At 35.2% G+C, this 23,883-nt stretch overlaps 1 protein-coding gene across 1 annotated transcript in view; it reads right to left on the reverse strand.

Moving 5' to 3' along the window:
• DNAH7 (dynein axonemal heavy chain 7) overlaps nt 1-23,883 on the reverse strand; it is a 235,048-nt gene that overhangs the window by 82,921 nt on the left and 128,244 nt on the right. Inside the window, 3 exon segments of the mRNA XM_019635602.1 lie at nt 1,951-2,141; nt 13,635-13,789; nt 20,643-20,806. Coding sequence (XP_019491147.1) covers nt 1,951-2,141; nt 13,635-13,789; nt 20,643-20,806 — 510 coding nt within the window.

Consider the following 23,883-nt stretch of genomic DNA (forward strand, 5'->3'; position numbering starts at 1 on the left):
TTTACCTCGTTGTGTTCAGACACAAGGAGGTGTTCATTCATCGTCCATTAATGTTGGATCTTTTGAGGTCAAGATTTTACAAATCTAGCTGCTAGCTCACAAATAAACAGTTAAAATCATGCAAACATGGCTTCACAATATTTTCATTTAGATTTGAAAGAATTACAGCAGCATAGTATCATCCGTTGGGTGCTTTTAAAAGCAAAAGGTACATAAAAGATTGTAAAAATAGGATTCAGAGGAAGTAGTTTAATTTGTAATGAAAGCAAGTAACTGCTTCAGTATGTTTTCTAATCTCTGTTTAATCAATCCCAGCAATTAAAAATAATGAAGCAATAAGACACTCTAGGGATCTTAAGGATCTCGATAGTGAATCATAGATCAGTTTCCTCCCCACAGGGTTTTATGACTTCTATTACAGCTAGTTATTAGTCAACTAAAATTGCTAATGGTATTTGTGTGTGATATTTTCATAAATTTTACTGAAAAGTAAAAAAGCTTTTCTACGTCATTTACAAATTTTTTTTATACCACAGCTTTGGGATTTTATCATTTTTTTTAACACTTCATTTTTTCTTACTTACATTTAAAAGTTAATAATGCTAATAATTAATACTCATATAAGACTGTGCTGGGCCTTATCCTAAGCATTTTACATAGATCAATTTATTTTGTCTTTATGTCACTCATGAGATAGACATTTATTTATTTCCATTCTATAGACAAGGGAATTGCAGCACAGAGAGGTTAAATAAGATGGCCAAAGTCACAAAATTGGCAAATGATACATCTGGGATTTGAGCCAAGGTAGTCTGACTCCAGATACCATGCTGTTAGTTACTACTAGATACTGCCTCTCCTAATAGGCAAATTAATAACAATTTTCAGGTGTTTAGGTAATATATTTATTTTAATTAGTTAAAAACAGTGGCCAAGAATTTCCATATTTAACACTGTGTTTTTAAACCTAAGCTCAAGGGTCACTCCGCCTTCCCTCAGTCTTCCTGGTTTCCCTGAATGTCCAGTCTGAAGTGAATCCCCAACTCTGAGCTCCTCTGTCTTTCTAGTCCGAACTATGGTCACTTTACATACACATTATTTAGAATGTAAAGCTCTTGAAAGTAAGAACCATGTTTATTCATCCTGGAAAGAATGAATTATGTCATCTCAGTGCTTCTTCTGCCTCGCAGATAGATGTTTATGTGAATTTAAACATTTCCAATACAGAACAGTGTTTGAACTTCCTGGGTAAATCTTGTCTCTTTATGTAACTTTTGAAATTGGAATCAATATTTCTTAATGTCCTCTCCTGCTAGCTTCCATAAATGAAAGCTATCTCTCCCACTCTCCCTCTTTCCCTCATTCCACAAACATTTATCAAGTGCCAACCAGGGTTAAGAACTGGGAATAAAAAATGGAATAGCCTCTAGGAGCTCAGTTCCAGATCAATGTCTAAAGTCAATGACTAAAACTTTAAACTAACTTTATTTACTCTTTGAAGAAATTTTTTAGTATTTCTAAGGAACCAGTGATCGAAAACAGTTCTTTTAAGTAATTATATAAAATCAGATAGCGACAACCTTATTCTGAGAAAGAAGAATGATGAATTTCTCTTCCTGAATTCCAATTCCAAGAATTAGCATATTATCATTTATTGCAAAGAAAGAATGTGCATATATGCCACCTATTTTTAATAAGGAAAATCTAAGAATAATATCAGTTGTAGAAATTAGATTCTCATGGTCTTTTTTCACTGCATACCAAAAGTGCCTTTATTACTACATGCACACACACAAAAGCAACATTTGGAAATTATCATAGCAATTTCAGGAAATGCCAAACAAAAACAAAATCCATTTTTCTTAGGAAGACCTGTCCTTATGGCTCAGGAGGAAAACATGGTCATTAATTGTAAAATGTGATGAAGAAATATTCATTTTAGATACTGGCCTTTACTGAAGTTTCAGGAAGATAATGAGGATTTCTTAGCTTGGTGGTAATATAGAAGCGGAAGTCTGGTGCATATTCAATGATAGCATCCCCAAGTCGGATACATGTACTTCCACTCTGCTTAAAGGTCTGTTTTAGCAGAAGTGGTTCCAGGATGGGATCTAGTTCTTCTCCAACATTTTCGAGCAATACTGGAGTGAAATCAGAAAAAGATTCCATGTTATCTTAAATACCGACTGTAAATCTGCAACCCTCCAAATTCTTTCAGCCTTCCAGATTGCTGTTGTTCCTAGTTACCTATAAAATTATTTTTGTCTTTTAAATAAAAGGAAATGAAATTATAACGACGTCTGTAGAGAAGGCTTACCTCATGGATCTATCTGATCATCCTGCCTGCTTCCATACTGCTTAGCCATAATGCTACCTGGGGCTCATCACTTGGTCTGGGATTCACTATGTGCCCAAGTATGATGGCAGTGAGGTATATCCTTCTGAGACACCAGAGAAAAAGCATTTCCAGGTGTAGTTATTTAAATGGTTACTATATTTTTAATTATAAAAGCAACTCATGGTTACTGTAGAACATGTGGAAAATATAGAAAAGAATAAAGAAATGTTCATTAAACAAGGGGGTCATTAGACTAAGATGGCTCTAATGCCATGGCAGCTTACCGTAAGCAAAGCAAAACTTAAGCCTGGAAATGCTTCAAGGTTCCAAAATCAAAACACTAAGGAAAACCAATCACAGCCAACTCAGCTTTAAGCTATAACCAATCAAATCATTTCTTGTCTTTGCTGCCACACTTTCTCTATATAATATTGCCTTTCCTCTGGTTCCTGTTGGTGGAGTGCTCCTAACCACTTCTGGCTTGGTGCTGCCTGATTCTAACTGATTTTTGCTCAAATAAACTCTTAAAAATTTTAATATACATTACTTTATCTTTTAATAGAAGAAACCAGAAAACTCTCTCTTGTCAGATTTCCTTAATCTGTCTCCCTCTCCCTAAAATATTTTACATAATTGATTCATACGGTGTATAAGTTGATAGAAAAGTGGCACAAAACTGTATCTGTATGATAATTATTTGCTGAATATATTATATTTTTCTCTTTAGCATTTTTATTCATCCTTTTCTATACACTACTGGTATTAAACAATATATCTAATTTTGCATCTTAATTGTTTTGTTTGACATTATAGCATAAATATTTCCCCATGTTATTAAAAAATAATAAACATCCTTTAAATTATTGCATTAATAGTCTATCATATTAATATTCTCATATTTTTAAACCAATGTACTATTATTAAATATTTGGATTGTTTCTTGTTCTCAATATTATAAATAGCATTGTATACAAAAACTGCATTTCAGGGTATTTTCTTATGATAGCATTCTAGAAGGAAAATCCTTGATGTAAGATCAGTGCCATTGTTAAGATTCTTGATACATTTGCCAAATTAAAATTTTACATTGGTGTTTGTTCTATCATAGCCAAACTTGAATCGTGGTGTTTTGTAGGAGTCTCTCAAGGGACTAGATGTGCAATTTTGATGGGAAAGAAAGAGCTAGGGTATTGGGATGACAGGCATTTGAATTTCTATTGCAGTGAAAGTACAGACATATTCCTCTCCTTCCACAGGTTACTCCTGGCTAAATGAATTCCTAAAATTGTCTTGTCAATTTTCTTCACCACTGAGATCTTATTTATCCAGATCAGGTATGTCAGATGATTTTAAAACTCTTTTTCATTTTCTACTTAATAATAATAAAAATAATAAAAATGACTAGGGTGCTTCAATTTTTTCCATTGTTACTGATGCTGCAATGAACATCTTTTTGAATAAACCCTTGTGTTCATCTCTGATTACTCAATCGTGCTGGAGTCTTAGAAGTACAATTAATGGTCAACAATTATGAACATTTTAAGGGCTATTTATATTGCCAAATTATATTCCTAAATGGTTGTAGCAATTTCAGAGTTGCCACGAGCACTCACTTTATTGCTTTTAAACCTGTGTTTAAACAACATCATCGTACTTACAAATGCTAGGCATCATGCTGGCATTACATGATCAACCTCATAACTTTAAAAAGCATGGACTATCATTACNTTTTTTTTTCTTTCTTTTATTCTTTTTTTTAAGTGGTGAAAGAGCAGTTTATTAGAAGAAAAAGTACACTCAAGAAAACAAACAAAAAAAAATAGAAACTCAAAGGCCCAAGGGGCCAAGGGCAAGGGCCAGGGCCAAGGGCATCATTATTAGGAGAAAAAGTACACTCATAAGAGTTTGGAGCAGGCCCCAAGCAAAGGCAAGCCTCAAAATGCTCAAAGGGCTCAGAGAGTGTTTTAATCATAAATGCATGTTTTGTCAAATGCATATTATGCATCTATTGATATGATTTTTATCCTTTATTTTGTGAATGTCGTGTATCACATTGACCTATTTGCATATATTGAACCACCCTTGCAACCCTGGAATGAACCTCACTTGATATGTGATGTATTGTTGTACTCAATTTGCTAGAATTTTGTTTAGGATATTTCCATCTGTATTCATCAGCGATATTGGTCTGTAGTTTTCTTTTTTGTGTGTGTTATCCTTGTTAGGTTTTGGTATCAAGGTGATATTGGCCTCATAAAATGTATTAGGAAGTATTGTTTCTTCCTCAATTTTTTGAAAGAGTTTGAGAAAGATAAGTTTTAATCTTCTTTGGATGTTTGGTAGAATTCACAAGTGAAGCCATCTGGTCCTAGACTTTTACTTTTGGGAGGTTTTTGATGATTGTTTCAATTTCCTTACTGTTGATCAGTCTATTTAGATTTTCCAGTTCTTTGTGATTCAGTCTAGGAAGGTTATATATGTCTAAGAACTTGTCCATTTCTTCTAGGTTATTAAATTAGGTGGCAAATAGTCTTTCTTAGTATTATTGTATGATCCTTTGTATTTCTGAGGTTTATCAATTTTATTAATCTTTTCAAAGAACCAGCTCTTTGTGGCATTAATTTTTTTCTATTGTCTCTTTGTTCTCTGTTTTATTTAATTTGGCTCTAATTTTTATTATTTCCTTCCTTCTGCTGACATTGGGCTTCCTCTATTGTTCTTTTTTAGCTGTTTAAGATGTAATGTTAGGCTGTTTATTTGGGATTTTTCTTGCTTCTTGAGATAGGCCTGGAGTGATGTAAACTTCCCTCTTATTACAGCTTTCATTGCATCCCAAAAGTTTTGATATGTTGTATTGTCATTCACATTTGTCTCTATGTATCATTTAATCTATCCTTTTACTTCTTCTTTGACTTAGCTGTTCTTTAATAAAAGGCATCCAAATTTGGAATGAAGAAGTAAAATGGTCACTTTTTGCAACATGATTCTTTATGTAGAAAATCCAAAAGGCTTTACCAAAACGTATTAGAAACAATAAACAAATACAGTAAACTTGCAGGATACAAAATAAATGTACAAAAACCCACTGTGTTCCTATATACTAACAATGACATTTCGGGAAAAGAAATAAAAAATAATTCCTTTTGCAATTGCAACAAAAAGAATAAAATANTAAGCAAAGCAAAACTTAAGCCTGGAAATGCTTCAAGGTTCCAAAATCAAAACACTAAGGAAAACCAATCACAGCCAACTCAGCTTTAAGCTATAACCAATCAAATCATTTCTTGTCTTTGCTGCCACACTTTCTCTATATAATATTGCCTTTCCTCTGGTTCCTGTTGGTGGAGTGCTCCTAACCACTTCTGGCTTGGTGCTGCCTGATTCTAACTGATTTTTGCTCAAATAAACTCTTAAAAATTTTAATATACATTACTTTATCTTTTAATAGAAGAAACCAGAAAACTCTCTCTTGTCAGATTTCCTTAATCTGTCTCCCTCTCCCTAAAATATTTTACATAATTGATTCATACGGTGTATAAGTTGATAGAAAAGTGGCACAAAACTGTATCTGTATGATAATTATTTGCTGAATATATTATATTTTTCTCTTTAGCATTTTTATTCATCCTTTTCTATACACTACTGGTATTAAACAATATATCTAATTTTGCATCTTAATTGTTTTGTTTGACATTATAGCATAAATATTTCCCCATGTTATTAAAAAATAATAAACATCCTTTAAATTATTGCATTAATAGTCTATCATATTAATATTCTCATATTTTTAAACCAATGTACTATTATTAAATATTTGGATTGTTTCTTGTTCTCAATATTATAAATAGCATTGTATACAAAAACTGCATTTCAGGGTATTTTCTTATGATAGCATTCTAGAAGGAGAATCCTTGATGTAAGATCAGTGCTATTGTTAAGATTCTTGATACATTTGCCAAATTAAAATTTTACATTGGTGTTTGTTCTATCATAGCCAAACTTGAATCGTGGTGTTTTGTAGGAGTCTCTCAAGGGACTAGATGTGCAATTTTGATGGGAAAGAAGGAGCTAGGGTATTGGGATGACAGGCATTTGAATTTCTATTGCAGTGAAAGTACAGACATATTCCTCTCCTTCCACAGGTTACTCCTGGCTAAATGAATTCCTAAAATTGTCTTGTCAATTTTCTTCACCACTGAGATCTTATTTATCCAGATCAGGTATGTCAGATGATTTTTAAACTCTTTTTCATTTTCTACTTAATAATAATAAAAATAATAAAAATGACTAGGGTGCTTCAATTTTTTCCATTGTTACTGATGCTGCAATGAACATCTTTTTGAATAAACCCTTGTGTTCATCTCTGATTACTCAATCGTGCTGGAGTCTTAGAAGTACAATTAATGGTCAACAATTATGAACATTTTAAGGGCTATTTATATTGCCAAATTATATTCCTAAATGGTTGTAGCAATTTCAGAGTTGCCACGAGCACTCACTTTATTGCTTTTAAACCTGTGTTTAAACAACATCATCGTACTTACAAATGCTAGGCATCATGCTGGCATTACATGATCAACCTCATAACTTTAAAAAGCATGGACTATCATTACTCAAGTTTTATGAATGAGAAAACTGAGGCAAGGCAATATAAGTAAATTTTTGAGTTAAGTCACCCAGTAAACGGGAAAGCAGGGACTTGAACTAAGCACTCTGGCTCTTTACATGGTTCTCTTAACCACTATGTGACAGTCAGCAATTAATACTACATTCATGCCTTTTATAATTTGATAGGTAAAACATATTGTTAAAATTTGTATTTTGGACTTGATATTTTAGGTGCTGTTTGGCTAATTATATTTTTTCTCCTGGAAAATGTATGTTAATATATTTGCCTATTTTCCTATTGTGGGGTATGTTATTTACAATTAGGTTCGGCTGCAAGTGATAAAAAAAAAAAGTAGTGACATGAACAAGAAGGAATTTATATCTCATGTAAAGGGGAATCTGACATAATCAGTCCAGGGCTGGAAAGACAGTGTGACTAAACTGTTAAAAACATCCAAGTTCCTGCCATCTCGCTGCTTCACTGTTTTTGGCATATGGCCAAAATGGCCTTTCAAACTACATCCATATTCCAGCCATCAGAAAGAAAGAGAAAATGGAAAAGGAAGAATTATCTTTTAATTATATTTCCTGGAAATTACAAATGGCGCTTCCATTTGATATCTTAATGGCCAGACCAAGTCACATTGACCATATACAACCACAGCATACGCTAGGAAATTAATTTCTTTACTCTGAATGCAGTATGCCCAAGTGAACACAGGGGGTGCTAATAGTAAGGAAGAAGGTGAGACAGGACATCAGGCAACAAACAGCACTCACTGTCACAATGTGCTAGATTTTAAAACTTCATTTGTATTTTTCAACATTGTTGTAGCAAATGCCTGCCCCCCTCCCCATTTTCTGCTTGTTTTTAAATTTGTTTATCTTTTTTGCAATTTAACTTTTTGTTATAGAAATTTAAAAGCTTTTTCAAAACTAAAAAGAATAGTATACTTTTGTAAATTCATCCAATCTTGTTTCATCTCTACCTCATCTCACCCTTGATTATTTACAAACCCCAGACATCCTAAAATTTCATCTGCAAATATTTGAGTATCTCTGAAAAGTAGACTCTTCTTTAAAAGTTGATACACCTTAAAAAAACTATTAATAATTTATAATTTCTTCAAATATCAAGGCAGGAAATATGTTTCCCCATTGTCTTAAAATATTTTGATTGCAAGTTGATTGCTTAAATTGAGATACAAATAAATTCCCAAAATTGTGATTCTTTGATATTCTAAGTTTTTTTTTTGTTTTGTTTTGTTTTTTAAAGATTTTATTGGGGAATTGGGAGAGGAGAACAGAACTGGGGAATCAGAGAAGGGGAACAGACAAGTTGCTGTGGTTTTGTTCTTCAGTCTAGTTGTGGAGGACGTTGCTTCACTGGCCCAAGTTGGCACCATCACTGCGCTCTTCCCGGGCGAGGCAGATCAGTCGCCGGCCTCTGGAAGGCCGCTCACAGAGGCTGCTGGCCACTCACGCTGGCTGCTGGCTACACACGGTAGCTCATGGCAACCCACCGCAGCAGGGGACTGCAGCCTACGCTGTCGCCGGTAACCCACGGCAGCCCAGCCCCAGGTCGAGCTGCCGTGCACCATCTTAGCTGTAGAGGGCAGTTGTCACTGGCCCTCATATGTGGGATCCGAACCCGGGCCCTCTGGCGTCCCAAGCCAGTTCTTAACTAACGCGCCATTCGGCCGGCCCTCTAAGTTTCTTTTATATAATGTTTCTTGGCTTAAATTATAAACTTTTAAAGTTAAATCTATTAATTTTAAAAATTTTCTTAGAAAGCTCTTTCCCATCAAAACAAGTTAGTTATTCCCCCCTATGTTTTCTTTTAGCATTTATGTCTTGTTTTCTTTTCTTTCTTATTTAATTCTTTAACTCATCTGGAGCATATTTTGGTGTAAAGTGAGACTCTGACTTGATATAATTTTGCACAAAACCAATTTTCCTAACACCATTTGGTGAATGACCTATAATTTTTCCTTTGTTTTTCTGTGAAGTTTTGTCATTTTTGTGCAATGCATTGTTAGAGTCTTTCTAAATTTTTGTTTTATTTTGTTTTGTTCTGTTTCCTATTCACTAGTTGGCTGGAATCAGTACCCACTTGCTTTGTTCTCAGTTGTTATTGATGTTTTAAAATATTCTTTTTGGAATATATTTACTCCACTAAATTCTTTTACTAACAGCTTTTTAGTTAATTCTCTTTGGTTTTCTAGATGAAATATATTGTCTATGTATATGATAATATTGTTTCTTCTTTCCAAATGTCATAGTAGCTTCATTGTTTCTTGTTTTATGGCATTGTAAATAACTTTCTTAATGATGTTAAACAGTAATAATGATAATAGATATCAATTTATCATTTTTACTTTTACATGATCAGATTTTTAAATCTATTAATTTGTTAGCGCTCTAAACTCAAATTTAGTTTACAAAATATTATAACATTTATGTTTTGTCTAATTGCCTCAACTTTTAACAGAAATTTTTGCATAAAATTTAATTTTTAAATTGTTTTTCACTAAAAAATAATATATAATTTTATCTCCTTATTCCTAAATTATTTCCTGTTCAAAATGGAATTAAAAGTGTCTATATTAATGTGTATGTCTTTTTCAAAGCTAGAATACACATTATAAAACTTAAATATTACAGGCTTGATTCTTTCCCCCAAAAGTGAAAAAATCATTCCCTCACTAATGGAATCAAGTCTTAAGCCTGTTAGAAAGATTTCTGTGGCATCCTGATTTCAAAAAAGTATGTTCTCAGCATTGACTATTTCCTATATTATGAGTCTCACTAAAAAAATCAAAAGTATTCTAAACTTAAAAAACAGAAAAAAAGAACAAAGATCCATATGTACATGAATTACCCACAACACTATTCTTAATTTAACTATTTTATTTTGACTCTAACTTTGGACTCCTTTAACTTTTAATTAAATCAAAATATGTTTCATGTTAAAATATAGAAGCAAATTCACGTGACCGGCTTCTTTTCATATCTTTATCATCAAAGCTAACAATATGCTGATTTGCATAAAAACCTTCTTCCTCATTCTCAAATTCCAGTCCGTCACAGCATTTGCAAAGCTGGTGAGAAATCAAGGTTGGCATCCCAAACACATGGCGGCTACTACCTCTGAGTAAGGCAGATCATCTCACTCAAAACAGTTACCCATAGTAACAGAAATAGAAAGAGAACCAAGTATTCTTTTCATATATATATTTTTTTGCACTTAGGACATTAACTGATATTAGCTTTTTATATTATTATTATGAATTATCTACATTAGCCTATGTGAGACTTCAAGCTAATAGGAAAAAATCTTCTGCATATTATGTTCAACCACGGAGCATATTGTACTCAAAGTAGATTCAACCAACAATGACTGAGTACCTACTACTGAGTACCCTCAAAGAGCTTGGAGGTGAGACACAAGCAGTTATGTATATAATAATAAAGGCAATAGCAGGAATTTGTAAAAGCTTCAGTATTAGCACTGCATTGCAGAGGTCAAGAGAGATGTTGCAGAAAAAGAGGTGTTTGAGCTATATTTTAAAGGATGAAATCTGAAGGAATTCACCAAATAGAGGGAAAAGCACAGAAAGCTAAGAGATGAGAAATGACGCCATGTTGTTATATACTGCCTGCTGTCAAATACCCCAAACTCTCATCTTCTAATCCTCATTACACATGCAACCTCTGTCTCCCTGTTCAAACCAATGAGCTCCAAGAAAACAGAGACCAAGTCTGTCTGATTCATGCTGTGTATTCAGTGGCACATGGTAATTGCAAAATAAATATTAGGTGAATGAATGAAGAAACAGATGTGCAAATAAAAAAAAAACAGTAAATCAGAAGTAGTTTTGCATCCCTGATATGTTATATGCAAGGGGGAAAGGAAGTAAAGTGCTGAGATATGTAAAAGTAAGGAAAGCTCAAATATAATTTTGCTCTTCATGCAAAGATGTTTTTCATAAAGTTAATGGTAATCCATTAAAAGATCTATACAAGTTAATTTCTTTTTAAAATTTAAAAAATTTTATCTTATTTTACTTCTCCAGCTTTACTAAGGTATGGACAAATTGGTTTATCAGTAATGTTTACATGATAATACCTTGTACATGACTTCCCACTGGTGTAGCTAATATAGATGTTAGCTACATAACATAATAACATTAATGCTTTTATTTTGTTAATAATAATACTTTTATTTTCTAGAAACTTAACTCTCAAATTTTTATTTTTAAGCAGCAGGATACTTTTTATCAGAGGATCTTATCTTAAAATTTAATATAAACAAACAAAAGGGAGGCCTGCTTTGGGTGAAGCAGAGGCAGGTGGGCGCAGAAGGTGAAAGAAATCCCAGGCTGCCTGGGGGGGATGACAGATCAAAGCCACTGTCCTTGAATAGACCAATATCTAAAGATAACTTCTTAAATGGAGGAGTCTTTAACCGTTTATATTTTAAAACTGTAACAGTAATTGATTCTTTTACTTGAAGGTTAAATATAAAAACAGTTATAAAATCTGCCATCTGTTACTCTTTCTATAATAGATTTAAATCTTTTCACTTCTTTCTGATGACTAATGTTAGCAGGCATTGTAAATAATTGTTATCCATTTTAAAAGTGTTTCATTTCAAAAAGGGGGTTAAAGTAGCTGCGAGTGACACCGCACTGGACAAACGAGAAGACGTGGGGCTCGTTCAGCACCCCCCTGACTAGGGATACAACCTTGGTTAAGCCATGTAACAAACATTCTCTGGCACCTCACTCACCTTGTTAATAAAATCAAGTGGTTGGAATTATTACTGGATTGCAAATTTCTATGGCCACAACTCCAAGTAAGAACTACATTTTAAATCTTAATCCAGTACGCACATGCATCTAAAACTTTCAAAATGTCATGAAATAATGCTTACCTTTACTCCATGCTATGCAGCCTAATACATTCTATTTTCTATTTCATTTCATTTAAAAATGTTGGTCAAGACCCACTAAGTTGGTTTTCTCTCTCACAGTTGTGACCCGTAGTTGGAAAGACACTAGACAGATTATCTCTATGGCCCTTTCCTCTCTAAAATAATGCAATATTATCATCAAGACATATGACTGAAATCATAGAAATCTCCAGAATGTAAAGCATGTGGTAGATGCTCAATTATCATTTAATTGCTTTTTTACTCTGTCAAGGAAATTACTTAAATATTTAAGATAAATTAGGTAACTACAATTACTTAAAGTAGTTAAGGTGCCTATTCCTTCAAGAAATCTGATTCCTCTGAATTCTCATAGCTCATCCTCTGTTCCTTTCTTATTATACTAACATAATTAAATATAATACTAATGTAATTAAAAGATTAATACACGTAAACCACATAGTAAATCCCCAACCAAAAAGCAACATAAGTTAAGCTTATCAGACACTGTTGTAAGTGCCCAAAGTATAGTAACTCATCTTTTTCCTCACCCTATACAGTTAAAGTCCTGATGGGGAAACTGAGTCTCAGAGATGGTCACTGAACCAAGCACTGAGTAACAGAGAGAGGTCTTCTCATTCCAGATCCAATACACCTATGCAAAATAGCATAGTAGTTTTAATAAGGGCTAGTTAGGTATGTCCACTTTCTATTTTTATTACAGTTAGCTACATATATTGCCCAATCCTATCTATTCAACAAGCAAGATATTTGATAGTAGAGATCATATTCCCCCCTTTTTTGTAATTTCTATATTACTATACTATACTCTAAGAACACCAGTAGGATGAATGAAATACTATGTGTGTGCATCTGTGTGTTACACAGATTTTGTAGACTTAGATTTTTTTCATTCCATGCTTAGCCAAACAGAACCTAAAATTGTAATTAGTATTTTAAAGACTAACTCGTTATTAGTACACAAAAATAAAATGCCTATAAGACCACCTAGAATATTTATCATGATTCTTCCATGTAGCTCAAATAGTACCTGGGATTTGCTAAACTCGTCCAGAGGCTAAATATGTTGTAGTTTTATGTCCCCATTTATTTGCAAGTAAACAGTCTAATTTGATAGGGGACATGGATTCAAAATGTGACTACTAACCCTAATTTACCCCACTCATAAGTATTTTTTGTTTGTCTTGACAAATGTGACATGTACATAGAGTTTTATTTAAAAACCCTTGTCATGTTTCTAATCTCTCCATTGTCAATGGCAGATAATAGTCAGCCATGTAAAATGTGTACTTACTACTCTGCCACTTTTGTGGGATAAGTCAAGAGAAGAATAAATAGATAATTGGACTAATGTTGCGTTAAAATCCTTTTCCCATATCAAATGGCTCTTTTAATTGCAGAAGTGGAATTATAATGAGAACTGAAGAATGGCAAAGAACAGACAAAAATTAAAACAGCTCAATCAGAAGCAGCATCACAAATGAATCTTGAGATAAAGAAAATGTCCTAACCTTCGGGAACTACAATCTCTAAAGTTCTCACTTGATTAATTATCAATAAGTAATTCATATTATCAACAAAATAATATAAATGACATTGATAAAGTCATTATTTAAGATGAGTCTGACACAAATATATTTTAAACAAAGAAACAACCCACATCATTTTGGGTTAATTGTGCCCTCTTCAGGCATTTTCGTAATGTACGAATATGCTTGTTATTCAACTACGTACCAGGAGTACCAAACTGGATGCAATTTTCCAGAGTCCTGACATAGTCAGGATCACTTAATTTAATTAGGTGAAGACTGTTAGCTTTTTCCATGTTCTTGATCCATTTATTAGCCTGACCTTGAGGATCTATCATCAGAGGCCACCTTCTTGCATTCCTGAAAGAGAGAAGACAGACAATGCTGGTCAAGCCATGATTTGTCTCTATGCTATTTAATCATTTTCTTAAAGCTTATGCTTTCTAGTAATATTTTATTTTTTAACTCATTCTGAGAAACAATGTTCTTGAAGCACAGACATTTAAATTGAGCAGGCTACTAGAATGGCAACTATAAAAGCCATCTGGCAAACTTAACACAAGTTATTTTACTTTTTTTGAAAAATTATAGTTTTCTAAATGTTAAATTACATTTTGAAAATATTTGCTGCTCTTGCTAATAAGTCACAATGACAACCATTAAGAGTAATGGAAATCAGAGAGCACACAGCAACTAATTGCGGGAAGCTCACTTCAAGTCTAGAGGGGGCCAGCCGAGTGGCATGATGGTTAAGAGCTGGCTCTGAAGGCTGGAAGTCCAAGATCAAGGCGGTGGCAGGTTTGGTTACTCCAGAGGCCTCTCTCTTTGACTTGTAGACAATACAGCCCTCTTGCTGTGTCCTCACATGGCCGCTCTTCTGTACGTGAATCCCTGGTGTCGTCCTCTCCTTATAAGGACACCAATGCTAATGAATTAGGGCTCTATTCTTATGACCTCAGTGAACCTAATTACCTCCTTACAGACCCTATCTCCAAACACAGTCATGTTGGATGTTAGGCCTTCAACATATGCATTTTGGCGATGATACAGAGGAACAACTCAGTCCATTCTATTTAGGAAGAAATGAGACCAAAAGAGTCGTGTCATATCTTAGATGCAATCAAATAATAAAAAGAGAATCATATCCATAAGAACCTAAAGGGAGTGAGAGGGAAATTAGAAAGAAATAAAACTTAGAAATATGTGAAAGTTTCATTCTGTCACATTTTAGATATGTTTTTAAGTTTGAAGGATTATGTGTGAGTGTTAGACTGCATTTATGCTTCCCTAAAGAAATTGAATGACTCACTCTTCCTTCTGTTGCTTCCATTTTTTTAGCCACCAATACCCATGTTCATGCTGGCTCTTTTTTCTTTTTTTTTTAATCCAAAATGTACTTCCTCCCCATACTTTCATGTTCAACTCCTACTCATATTTCAAGGTCAGCTCAAATGCTATGCAGTCCACAAAGCCTATCTTGATCGTTTTTCTCTGTAAACTTCAGCAATTCATCCATATTATATTTGTGGTACTTTCAAATAATGATAACATTCTATTATGGTAATTCTATAATTTCTTAATTGCATCATCCAACTAAATTGTGTATTTCTAGATCAAATAAAATGAAATGAAAATTAAAAAAAAATATCCAGCAAACATTATACAAGTCATTCATTCTAAAAGTTAACATTTTCTAAGAGAATACTCATCCACAAAACAACATCTTAAAATCAGAGGAAAGGACTTCTGGTGCTGACTAAGCTGGGATAAGGACATTATAGCCTATCCCTTCCACCAAATTATAATGAATAATTCTGGGTAAAATACAAAAAATAACTACTTGCAGATTCTGAAAAGTAAATAATAACAAGTGAATGAGAGAAAAGTTAAAACTTGAGGAACGACCAATAAGGAGGTGGGAAGTTTCTTGTGCATGAGTTTTTCATTTTTCTTGTTATTTCCTGGCTTTGATCTGAGAACAGGCCCAGTAGGGGAAGTGTACAGTAGCCACAGGTAGCAAAAACTCTCACTAGAGGACCGAGAAAACGATCATGTGTGAGCCAGACACTGGGGCGAAATCCATGTTTTATTTTTTACTCTCTTTGTTCTCTTCTGTCTCTGATCCGAGGTCAATGCCAGCCACAGGCTATATTATCATGGCAGAAGCAATGATGGTATAGTTAGCTAAAACACTGAGGGAAAACCCATTTCTGTGGATAGTGGAACTGAGAAAAGGGTTCTCTTGTGTACAGAGTGGAAGACCTGTCTTAGTCCGTTCAGGCTGCTATAACAAATGACCACAGATGGGTGGCTTAAATAACTGACACTTATTTCACACAGTTCTGGAGACTGGGAAGCCTAAGATCAAGGTGTCAGCAGAACCAGTGTCTTGTGAGGGCCTGCTTCTTGGTTTGCAAATGGCCATCTTCTCTTTGTATCTTCACACGGTGAATAGCAGAGAGAAATCCTCTCTGTGTCTCTTTTGATAAGGACACTAATCCCATTCAGGAGGACTCCACTCTCATGACCTAATTATCTCCCAAGGCTCCACCTCCAAATGCCATCACACTGGGGATTTAGGCTTCAACATATAAACCACACTGGGAATTTGGGCTTCAATATATGAATTCTGGGGAAAAACATTTAGTCCAAAGCAAGGGGAATCACAGTATTTTTCTCTCTTTCTCTTGCCACTTTGCCAGTTTGCATATGGGGTTGTGTGACAGTGTGGGAAGTTAAATCCTGAGAGAAAGCCATCATTTTCATTGGAAAAATATAAAAGAAGAGGTTCCTGAGTATGGAAAGTGTGGGGGAGATCCTGGAGGGGATAGCCCTGAAGAAAGGACTCCCTAATTCTGTGAATGAATGGACACAGTGCTGAGCTCATTACCTAGCTGTGCATGCATGGGACACATTCACAGAAGCATGCCAATGGTTGAACTATGATATAAATCCAAGCCCCAGACTAACCCCTGAGTAACGCATGTTGAGGAGCAGATCTGAACAGCACAGCAAAGGCTTTCAAGTCAGACCTGACATTGGAAACATCAACCACAGAAGAAAAGACAGAAATTGTGATCTGAACCTAACCAAGTAGTCTGACTGCTAAAACAAAAACCAGTCACATCCAATAAACATAGGGGTGCATATATTTTTTTGAATTAGTGTTTGGATTTATTTGATTACATACCCAGGAGTGGAATTGCCAAGATACGGAAACAACTGAAATGCTCATCGATAGACAAGATAGACGACTGGATAAAGAAACTGTGGTACATCTATACAATGGAGTATTACTCGGCCATAATAAAGAATGAAATCTTACCAGTTGCAACAACATGGATGGGCCTAGAGAATATTATGCTAAGTGAAATAAGTCAGACTGAGAAAGACAAATACCATATGATCTCACTTATATGTGGAATCTAAAAGAACAGAATAAATGAGCAAACAAAATAGGAATAGACTCAGAGATACAGAGAAAAAACATGGCTGCTAGATGGAAGGTGGGTGGAGATAGGGAAGAAGGTGAAGGGATTAGAAAGTACAAATTAGTAGTCACAATATAGTCACGGGGATATGAAATACAGTATGGGGAATATAATCAATAATGTTGTAAAGATCATGCAAGGTGCCAGATGGGCACTGGACTTATCAGGGGGATCACTTCATAGGCTGTGTAGGTGACTGATCACTGTGCTATACATCTGAAGCTGAATAATATTGAATTTCAACTATAATTAAATGTTTTATATATATATATTAAAAAAAAATATATATATATATATATATTCACACACACGATATAAGATGTAAAGTACAGCCTAAGGAATATAGTCAATGGCATTGTAACAGCTATATGCAATGTCAGAGGGGTAGTAGATTGCAGGGGTTATCACTTTGTGGGGGGTTTAAATGTCTAACTATTATGTTACTTTGTATACCTGAAACTAATTTTAAAAAAGTCAATCTTATCCAGAGTGTTTTAACAGGACCTACAGTCTCATATTCAAAATGTCAATGACATTCAATATTATTTTATATTGGTTTCAAGTGTATAGCATAGGGTTAGATAATTATATAATTTAAGAAGTGATCCCCCTGACTAGTACCACCTGGCATTATATATTGTTATTACCATATTACTGATTATATTCCCTGTACTTTACATCCCATGACTATTTTGTAACTACCAATTTGTATTTCTTAATCCCTTCACTTTTTTCACCCTGCCCCCAATCCTTCTCCCATCTATCACCCCAATTGATCTAGTATGTATATGACACCATACATAGTTATTACAATATTATTGACTATATTCCTATGCTGTACCATACATCCCTATGACTACTTTGTAACAACCAATTTGTACTTCTTAATCCCTTTCCCTTTTCAACCACCCCTCACAATAGTCTACATGGAAGGACACAGATTTGAATATGTAACAGTGATGCATTTCGAAGAGTTTTGCTATTTCCCTCTTGACACACACACATAAAACTAGATAGAAAAAAATAAAGAAATGTAGGTTCTCCTCTTAGTTATAATTCCTGCAAAAATAACCGAATTTATCTGCGCTTATAGAAATGAAAAAGACATTTTTAAAAAGCAGATTAGATATAGATACATTAGATATAGGTCTGATCTACTTAGCAAGTTGTTAAACAGTTCTAATACTTTGCCCGTGAAATGTTCAGAAACAATCCAATTCCATTTAATGTTATCACTATAAATTCTGATTAGCTAAGGACCTTCAAGAGTCAATAGCTCCAAAAGTTAATTACAGTCTAACATCTAAATTTTATAGGTTTTTCGTTTCCCTAAATAATTGACTCCTCACTCAGCTGAGGTAGTATGCAAAAAGTGCTTAGCACAGGATTAGGTCCTTAGTAAGTGCTCAGTATTAGGTATTGTCATTATCAAGCATCTCTGGAAGAATGCACTATGCAATTAAATAAGATACTTACAGATACTTCAAAACAATCACCTTAAACCTATTTATTCTCAGTTTAAGCTTACCAAAATACACTGACAAAATAAGCCAAGAATGGAAAATGTTAGTTTCTTTCTTAGAATAGTTGCCACCATAACTTTTTGCTAATATTTTAACATTTTTACCAACAAATAGCAAAAATGTAGGGATTATGGCTCATTAACACCATCTTCTACCTCTACCTCTCTGAAATATAAATTTGCTGTTATGCAAAATAATCACTGAAAGGTTTGGGATCTTAGAAGCAGAAATATTCATCAACAGTTCTATTATTATTGAAATACGACTGGAGCCCCCCAAAAATGAGTACATTTATTTGCTAGCAAATAAGAAGCAGTTTAGATTCCAATGGACATAATGGTAATAGATGTCCTGCTGGGTGAAACAAAGGTATATAAATTGCAAATCAAAACAATAAAGACATAATTATTGCAGTGTGGGACCTGACCAACTATATATATTCACAAGTTTTTGGGAAGAGTAAAGTATTTTTCTCTGAGGAGGAAACAATAGCAAAAACAATAAAAAGCAGCAAAAATCTGACTGTTCTTTACGGCAAAGTGAATTGGTTCAGTTATGCAAAAGTAAAAAGTAAAAGATGGACTTCTAAACTTTCAGAAATGTCCCCTATATGTCAACATCTAATGTGTATTCTCACATGAAACATCGACACAACGGTCTGTATGCCACCCACTTGTTAAGTAATAATGAACTAGCTGCCATCCTGTACTTGTTAAAAGGCGCTTGAAACTCTGTTTTAGCGGCAAACTAATGCATATATTGATCATTTATCTAGATTCTATAACTTCTCTTCTGGATTAATTTAGTTTATCAGAAAGAGAGAGAGCTCAGTACTTATTTTAGGCCCCCAAAGAAAAGCTTTATAATCTTTTCTTCCAATCAACAAAATAATTAAATTTCAGTGCCTGAAAAAGCTTGTCTCTCTAAGTACAATTGACTTGGATTAAAAATGAGAACTATGTGACACAGGATTTTTTTTTGCCTTAATTACCAGAATGCTTTAAACGTAATTCACAGCCCAACTGTAAAGATTAGTTTGTCTCAAGTACCTAGTAGTAACTACTTTTTAAAACTTTCCCTAGGTAGTCTTATCAGATTTTATCTTATTTTATATTATTTTCAAATTGCACATACCTGAAATCCCTGTAAAACAATTTAGTAAATAAATGCTAAAAAAAAAAAATCCATAAGTCGTGCTCATTTGTTGAGCAGTAAAGGAATGTGTCCACCAGAGTTTTTAATTTGTGAAATAATTTTCATAAATACTGCATACAAAAAATTTAAGAATAACTAGATTTCACATGTAGTGGTCAATTTTATTTTTAAAATTCACATGCCTCAACCATTTTTACTTTAAATTGAGTACTATCAATTACTGTTTCAGTAGTAAACTAACAACTAATCAAAACTGTCCTATAACACAGAACTGAACATTTCCCACTGATGGTTTATCTGAGCTATTCCTAACATGCTGAAACCTCCAAGAAGGCTGGTCCAATGAGAAAAGGCCCATGGTAATGTGAACTTGGAAATGACACAACTGATGATCACCCTTACAAGGGAGCAGGTTGACGGCCTTAGCTTCTGGAAGGTAAGATCTGGAGTAAAGGTGAGGCTGAATGAGCTTACAGTATTCTCCCAGCCCAGTCTCCATGGGATTTATCTACTAACAGGGGGACTAGAAATAGCAGCAACTGTCGTAAAAGGTCTAATCTGCCCAGGACCTAGAAGTGTATCCATATCATTTACGCTAGTCCCATACCCAGCAGGGACTAGTACAGAATATGGAACACCCAAACCTATCAATACCAACAACCCACTGCTGCACCTTTCATTAACCTGCAATAATAAAACTCTGTATTTTATGGGAATAAAAACTTCGAACTTCACTTATTTACAGTACCATTTTGCTCTATTTGCTAAAAGTTGATTAAAGTTTAAGCAAAAGTCATTTGGGTTTTTGTTTATTTTACTACAGTCTCCAATACTCAACTATTCCAATATTAATAGAAGGAAGTGATTATTCATATTTAATTTAACTAGTTAAGCGAATTTTTTCTTCAATACTATCAAAGTGTACTAGCTATAATTGTTTTAAAAAGGTACACAGATAAATAAATGTTTATCTTATTTATTAACAGATAAATCTGTTAATAAATGATTAACAGAGATCATTTGTATGAAAAATATTTTCCTTACATTATGATGATCCCGTTATCGATGGAAAATGAGTCCGAAGGTAATCCAGCAATATTCCAGGCTTGAATTGTCACCGCTTCTCCCAGGATATCCATAAGGGAATAATCATCAGAGCAGGGGATATCTCTTCCTTTGCACAAATTTATCCACTCCTTGGTTTGGCTCTTTAAGACATACAGAGAAATATACAAAAATGAGGCTGCGGAGCTACCAAAGGAATACTTTGTAAACTCCCTGATTATATTTTATTCATAGAGTCAACAAACCATTGTTGAAATTCTACCTAAAAGATGATTTGTGTTCATTAGATTTCTTCAAATAAAATTATAACTTAGAAGTACTACTATATATTCAAGTGAAAATTTATTATATCAAATGTTAAGATAAAGTTTAGACAGATCACTTAATCATGAAGTGAAAATTTTGTATCCGGAAAACATATTTGCCAATTATTATACTAAAGCTTCACTTGGCAAAGTATTTGGAGACCACCATGTTTTTCCGTGTATTTTCTTTAAATTAAAAATAGTCAGCAAACTTAACACAATATTATGGCATAAAAGTAAATCCAACTTGAACTGGTAGGGGACACAGAAAACATTTGTTTCTGGATCTCACATGCCCTGGGGGAGGCACCATGGCAGAGTTATTGGGCACCAACAGGGATCGGGACACACACTGGAGTTTGGGATACCAGACCTGGGGTACAGTTTGTGAGGATGCTCAGGAAACAGAAGGGTACTTCAAGTCCAAGTTCACACTCAGAAAGTCAGAAGTTGAGGTCCATTTTGAGGTTACAGATTAAAGAGTTCAGAAATAATAAAAGACATGACTAGAGAAAACACGGGTTAGGAAGAGGCATGGGAAGGTGGATATACGTGTGTTGGTACCTGCCCAGGAGCAGATGAGGATGCTGTGTGTGTGAAGTGGTACTGGCGGAGAGGGCACGGTGGGCAGTACCACCTTTCTTGGGTTCCTGCTGAGTAGGTTTGACAAACATTCCCTTAGGTTTGCACACAAAAGGGCATGGCAGTTTGAGGGGAATTGGTGACTTTCCCGGCCTTGATTAGCCAGTTATTTTGTAGCATGCCCCACAATTGGTCTGCATGATATTCCCTCACAATTCAATTCGGGTTATGCGCCTTTGGCAGGAATATCATAGGAAAGATGCTGTGTTCTCCTTGCATTGCATCAGTGGTACAGGATTTCAAATTGTTCATTTATTGATGACATTGATTTTTTTTTTTAAATTGGGGAACAGTGTGTTTTTCCATGACCCATCAGCTCCAAGTCATTTCAAGCTAGTTGTGAAGGGCACATCTCAGTGGCCCATGTGGGGATTGAACTGACAACCTTGGTGTTATAAGCACTGCATTCTAACATGAGCAAGCCGGCTGCTCCTGATGACATTGATTTTTATCACTGGATTAAGGTGTTGTCTGACAGGAGCTGTGTCATAATTATATCATCCTTGGTATAACACTAGAGGGCAAACAGTGGAGGCAAATTTTACCTCTCATGAATACTTAGTAACTATTATCTGGCTTTTTTGTTTGTTTTGTTTGTTGATACCAGGAACAGATGGTGTGGCTAGGTCGGGAGGAGGGGCTGATAGCATTCCCAGTATGGATTCTGCCTCCAAGTACACAGTTCCTACTGGCATGTTTTGATCTCTTTGCTGTCAGGCTATATGTTAGCCTGAAGACTTTTGGGGAAGGTCTCAGATATAGCTTGATGCTGGAGTAGGCATGACAGACTATGATATGGGGAAGAAGTAGAGAAAATGAAAGTAATAGTTTTGGAGTGCTATTTATAGTTGACAGGTAGAGTATGTTACCACAAATGAACTCTGGATTAAAAATTTAAGTGGGGGGCCAGCCAAGTGGCGCGATGGTTAAGAACTGGCTTGGGATGCCAGAGGGCCCCGGTTCAGATCCCACATGAGGGACAGTGACACTGCCCTCTACAGCTAAGATGCTGAACAACAGCTCAACCTGGAGCTGGGCTGCCGTGAGTCGCCGGCGACGGCGTAGGCTGCAGCCCCTGTGGCAGTGGGTTGCCATGGGCTACTGTATGTAGCCAGCAGCTGTAGTGAGCGGCCAGCAGCCGCAGTGAGCGGCTGTTCAGAAGCCGGTGACTGATCTGCCTCGCCCAGGAAGAGCGCAATGATGGTGCCAACTTGGGCCAATGAAGCAACGTCCTCCACAACTAGATTGAAGAACAAAACAACAGCAACTTGTCTGTTCCCCTTCCCCAGATTCCCCAGCACTGTTCCCATCCCCCCAATTTCCCAATAAAAATCTTAAAAAAAAAATGTCAGTGGGCCAATTATAAGGGGGTACAGCAGAGAATAGCTGAAACATACATGAGGGACTCTGAACAAGCATCTCAAAATACAAGCCAACAACCTTGGCTATAATCGGGTGGTAAGAGAGATATTGGAAATGAAAAACTGACGATTAAGGGTGCCACCTTGGTGAAAATATTCATCATCACCAAAACAATTTTGACTTTGATTATTGGCAGGGAAAACATTGCTTAGAAAATTCAAATTAATTCAACTCCAGAGCTTGTATGTATGTTCTCACAGTGCTGCAGGATTCTGTTTTGGAGTTGGCATAGGCGTTTCAGTTGAAGTACAGTGGGCCGAATTATCCTAGGAGAACTGGAGTTTTCAATGTTTTATCTACGAAGAGTACCAGAAACTCTGCCAAGGGGCTGATGAATAATTGACAACTACTCAGATTCAAGCTTGGAGGGAGGGGATCCAGCTATTTATTGAGGGGTCTTGATATCCTGAGACTTTGAGGTTAGAAAAGAACAAAGGTTGTTGTAAGGTGTTTTTGTCTTAGTTGAGTTTCCCAGAAGCAGACTCTGAGATGATGATTTATGTGAAGTGATTTATTAAGGAAGAGATACTAGGGGAACGGGAAAGAAGCCAATAAAAGGTGAGGAGTCAGCCAGTTCTGCAGGGATTGGCTTCAGCTTCATCCTTCAGGGAGTGTAAGTTATTCCTTAGAGCTGTCCCAACCAGAAAAAGGGGAGACAGACTCTCATGCTCCCACCTCTGTCAGTCATTCATTATGGCCTGAGCCAGAGAGAACTAAATTCCCAGGCAATTCTAGCTCTCCAAGCACAGGGAAAAGTGGGTTCTAAGGACCCAAGGGAAGTGTGCCAAAAAAGAGACACAGGTGCTGACTGCTGGATGTAAAAACACAAGAAGCCAGGAGGGGATGTGGGC

The sequence above is a fragment of the Hipposideros armiger genome, unplaced genomic scaffold (genome assembly GCF_001890085.2).
Source record: "Hipposideros armiger isolate ML-2016 unplaced genomic scaffold, ASM189008v1 scaffold_23, whole genome shotgun sequence".
In the NCBI taxonomy this organism is placed as follows: domain Eukaryota; kingdom Metazoa; phylum Chordata; class Mammalia; order Chiroptera; family Hipposideridae; genus Hipposideros; species Hipposideros armiger.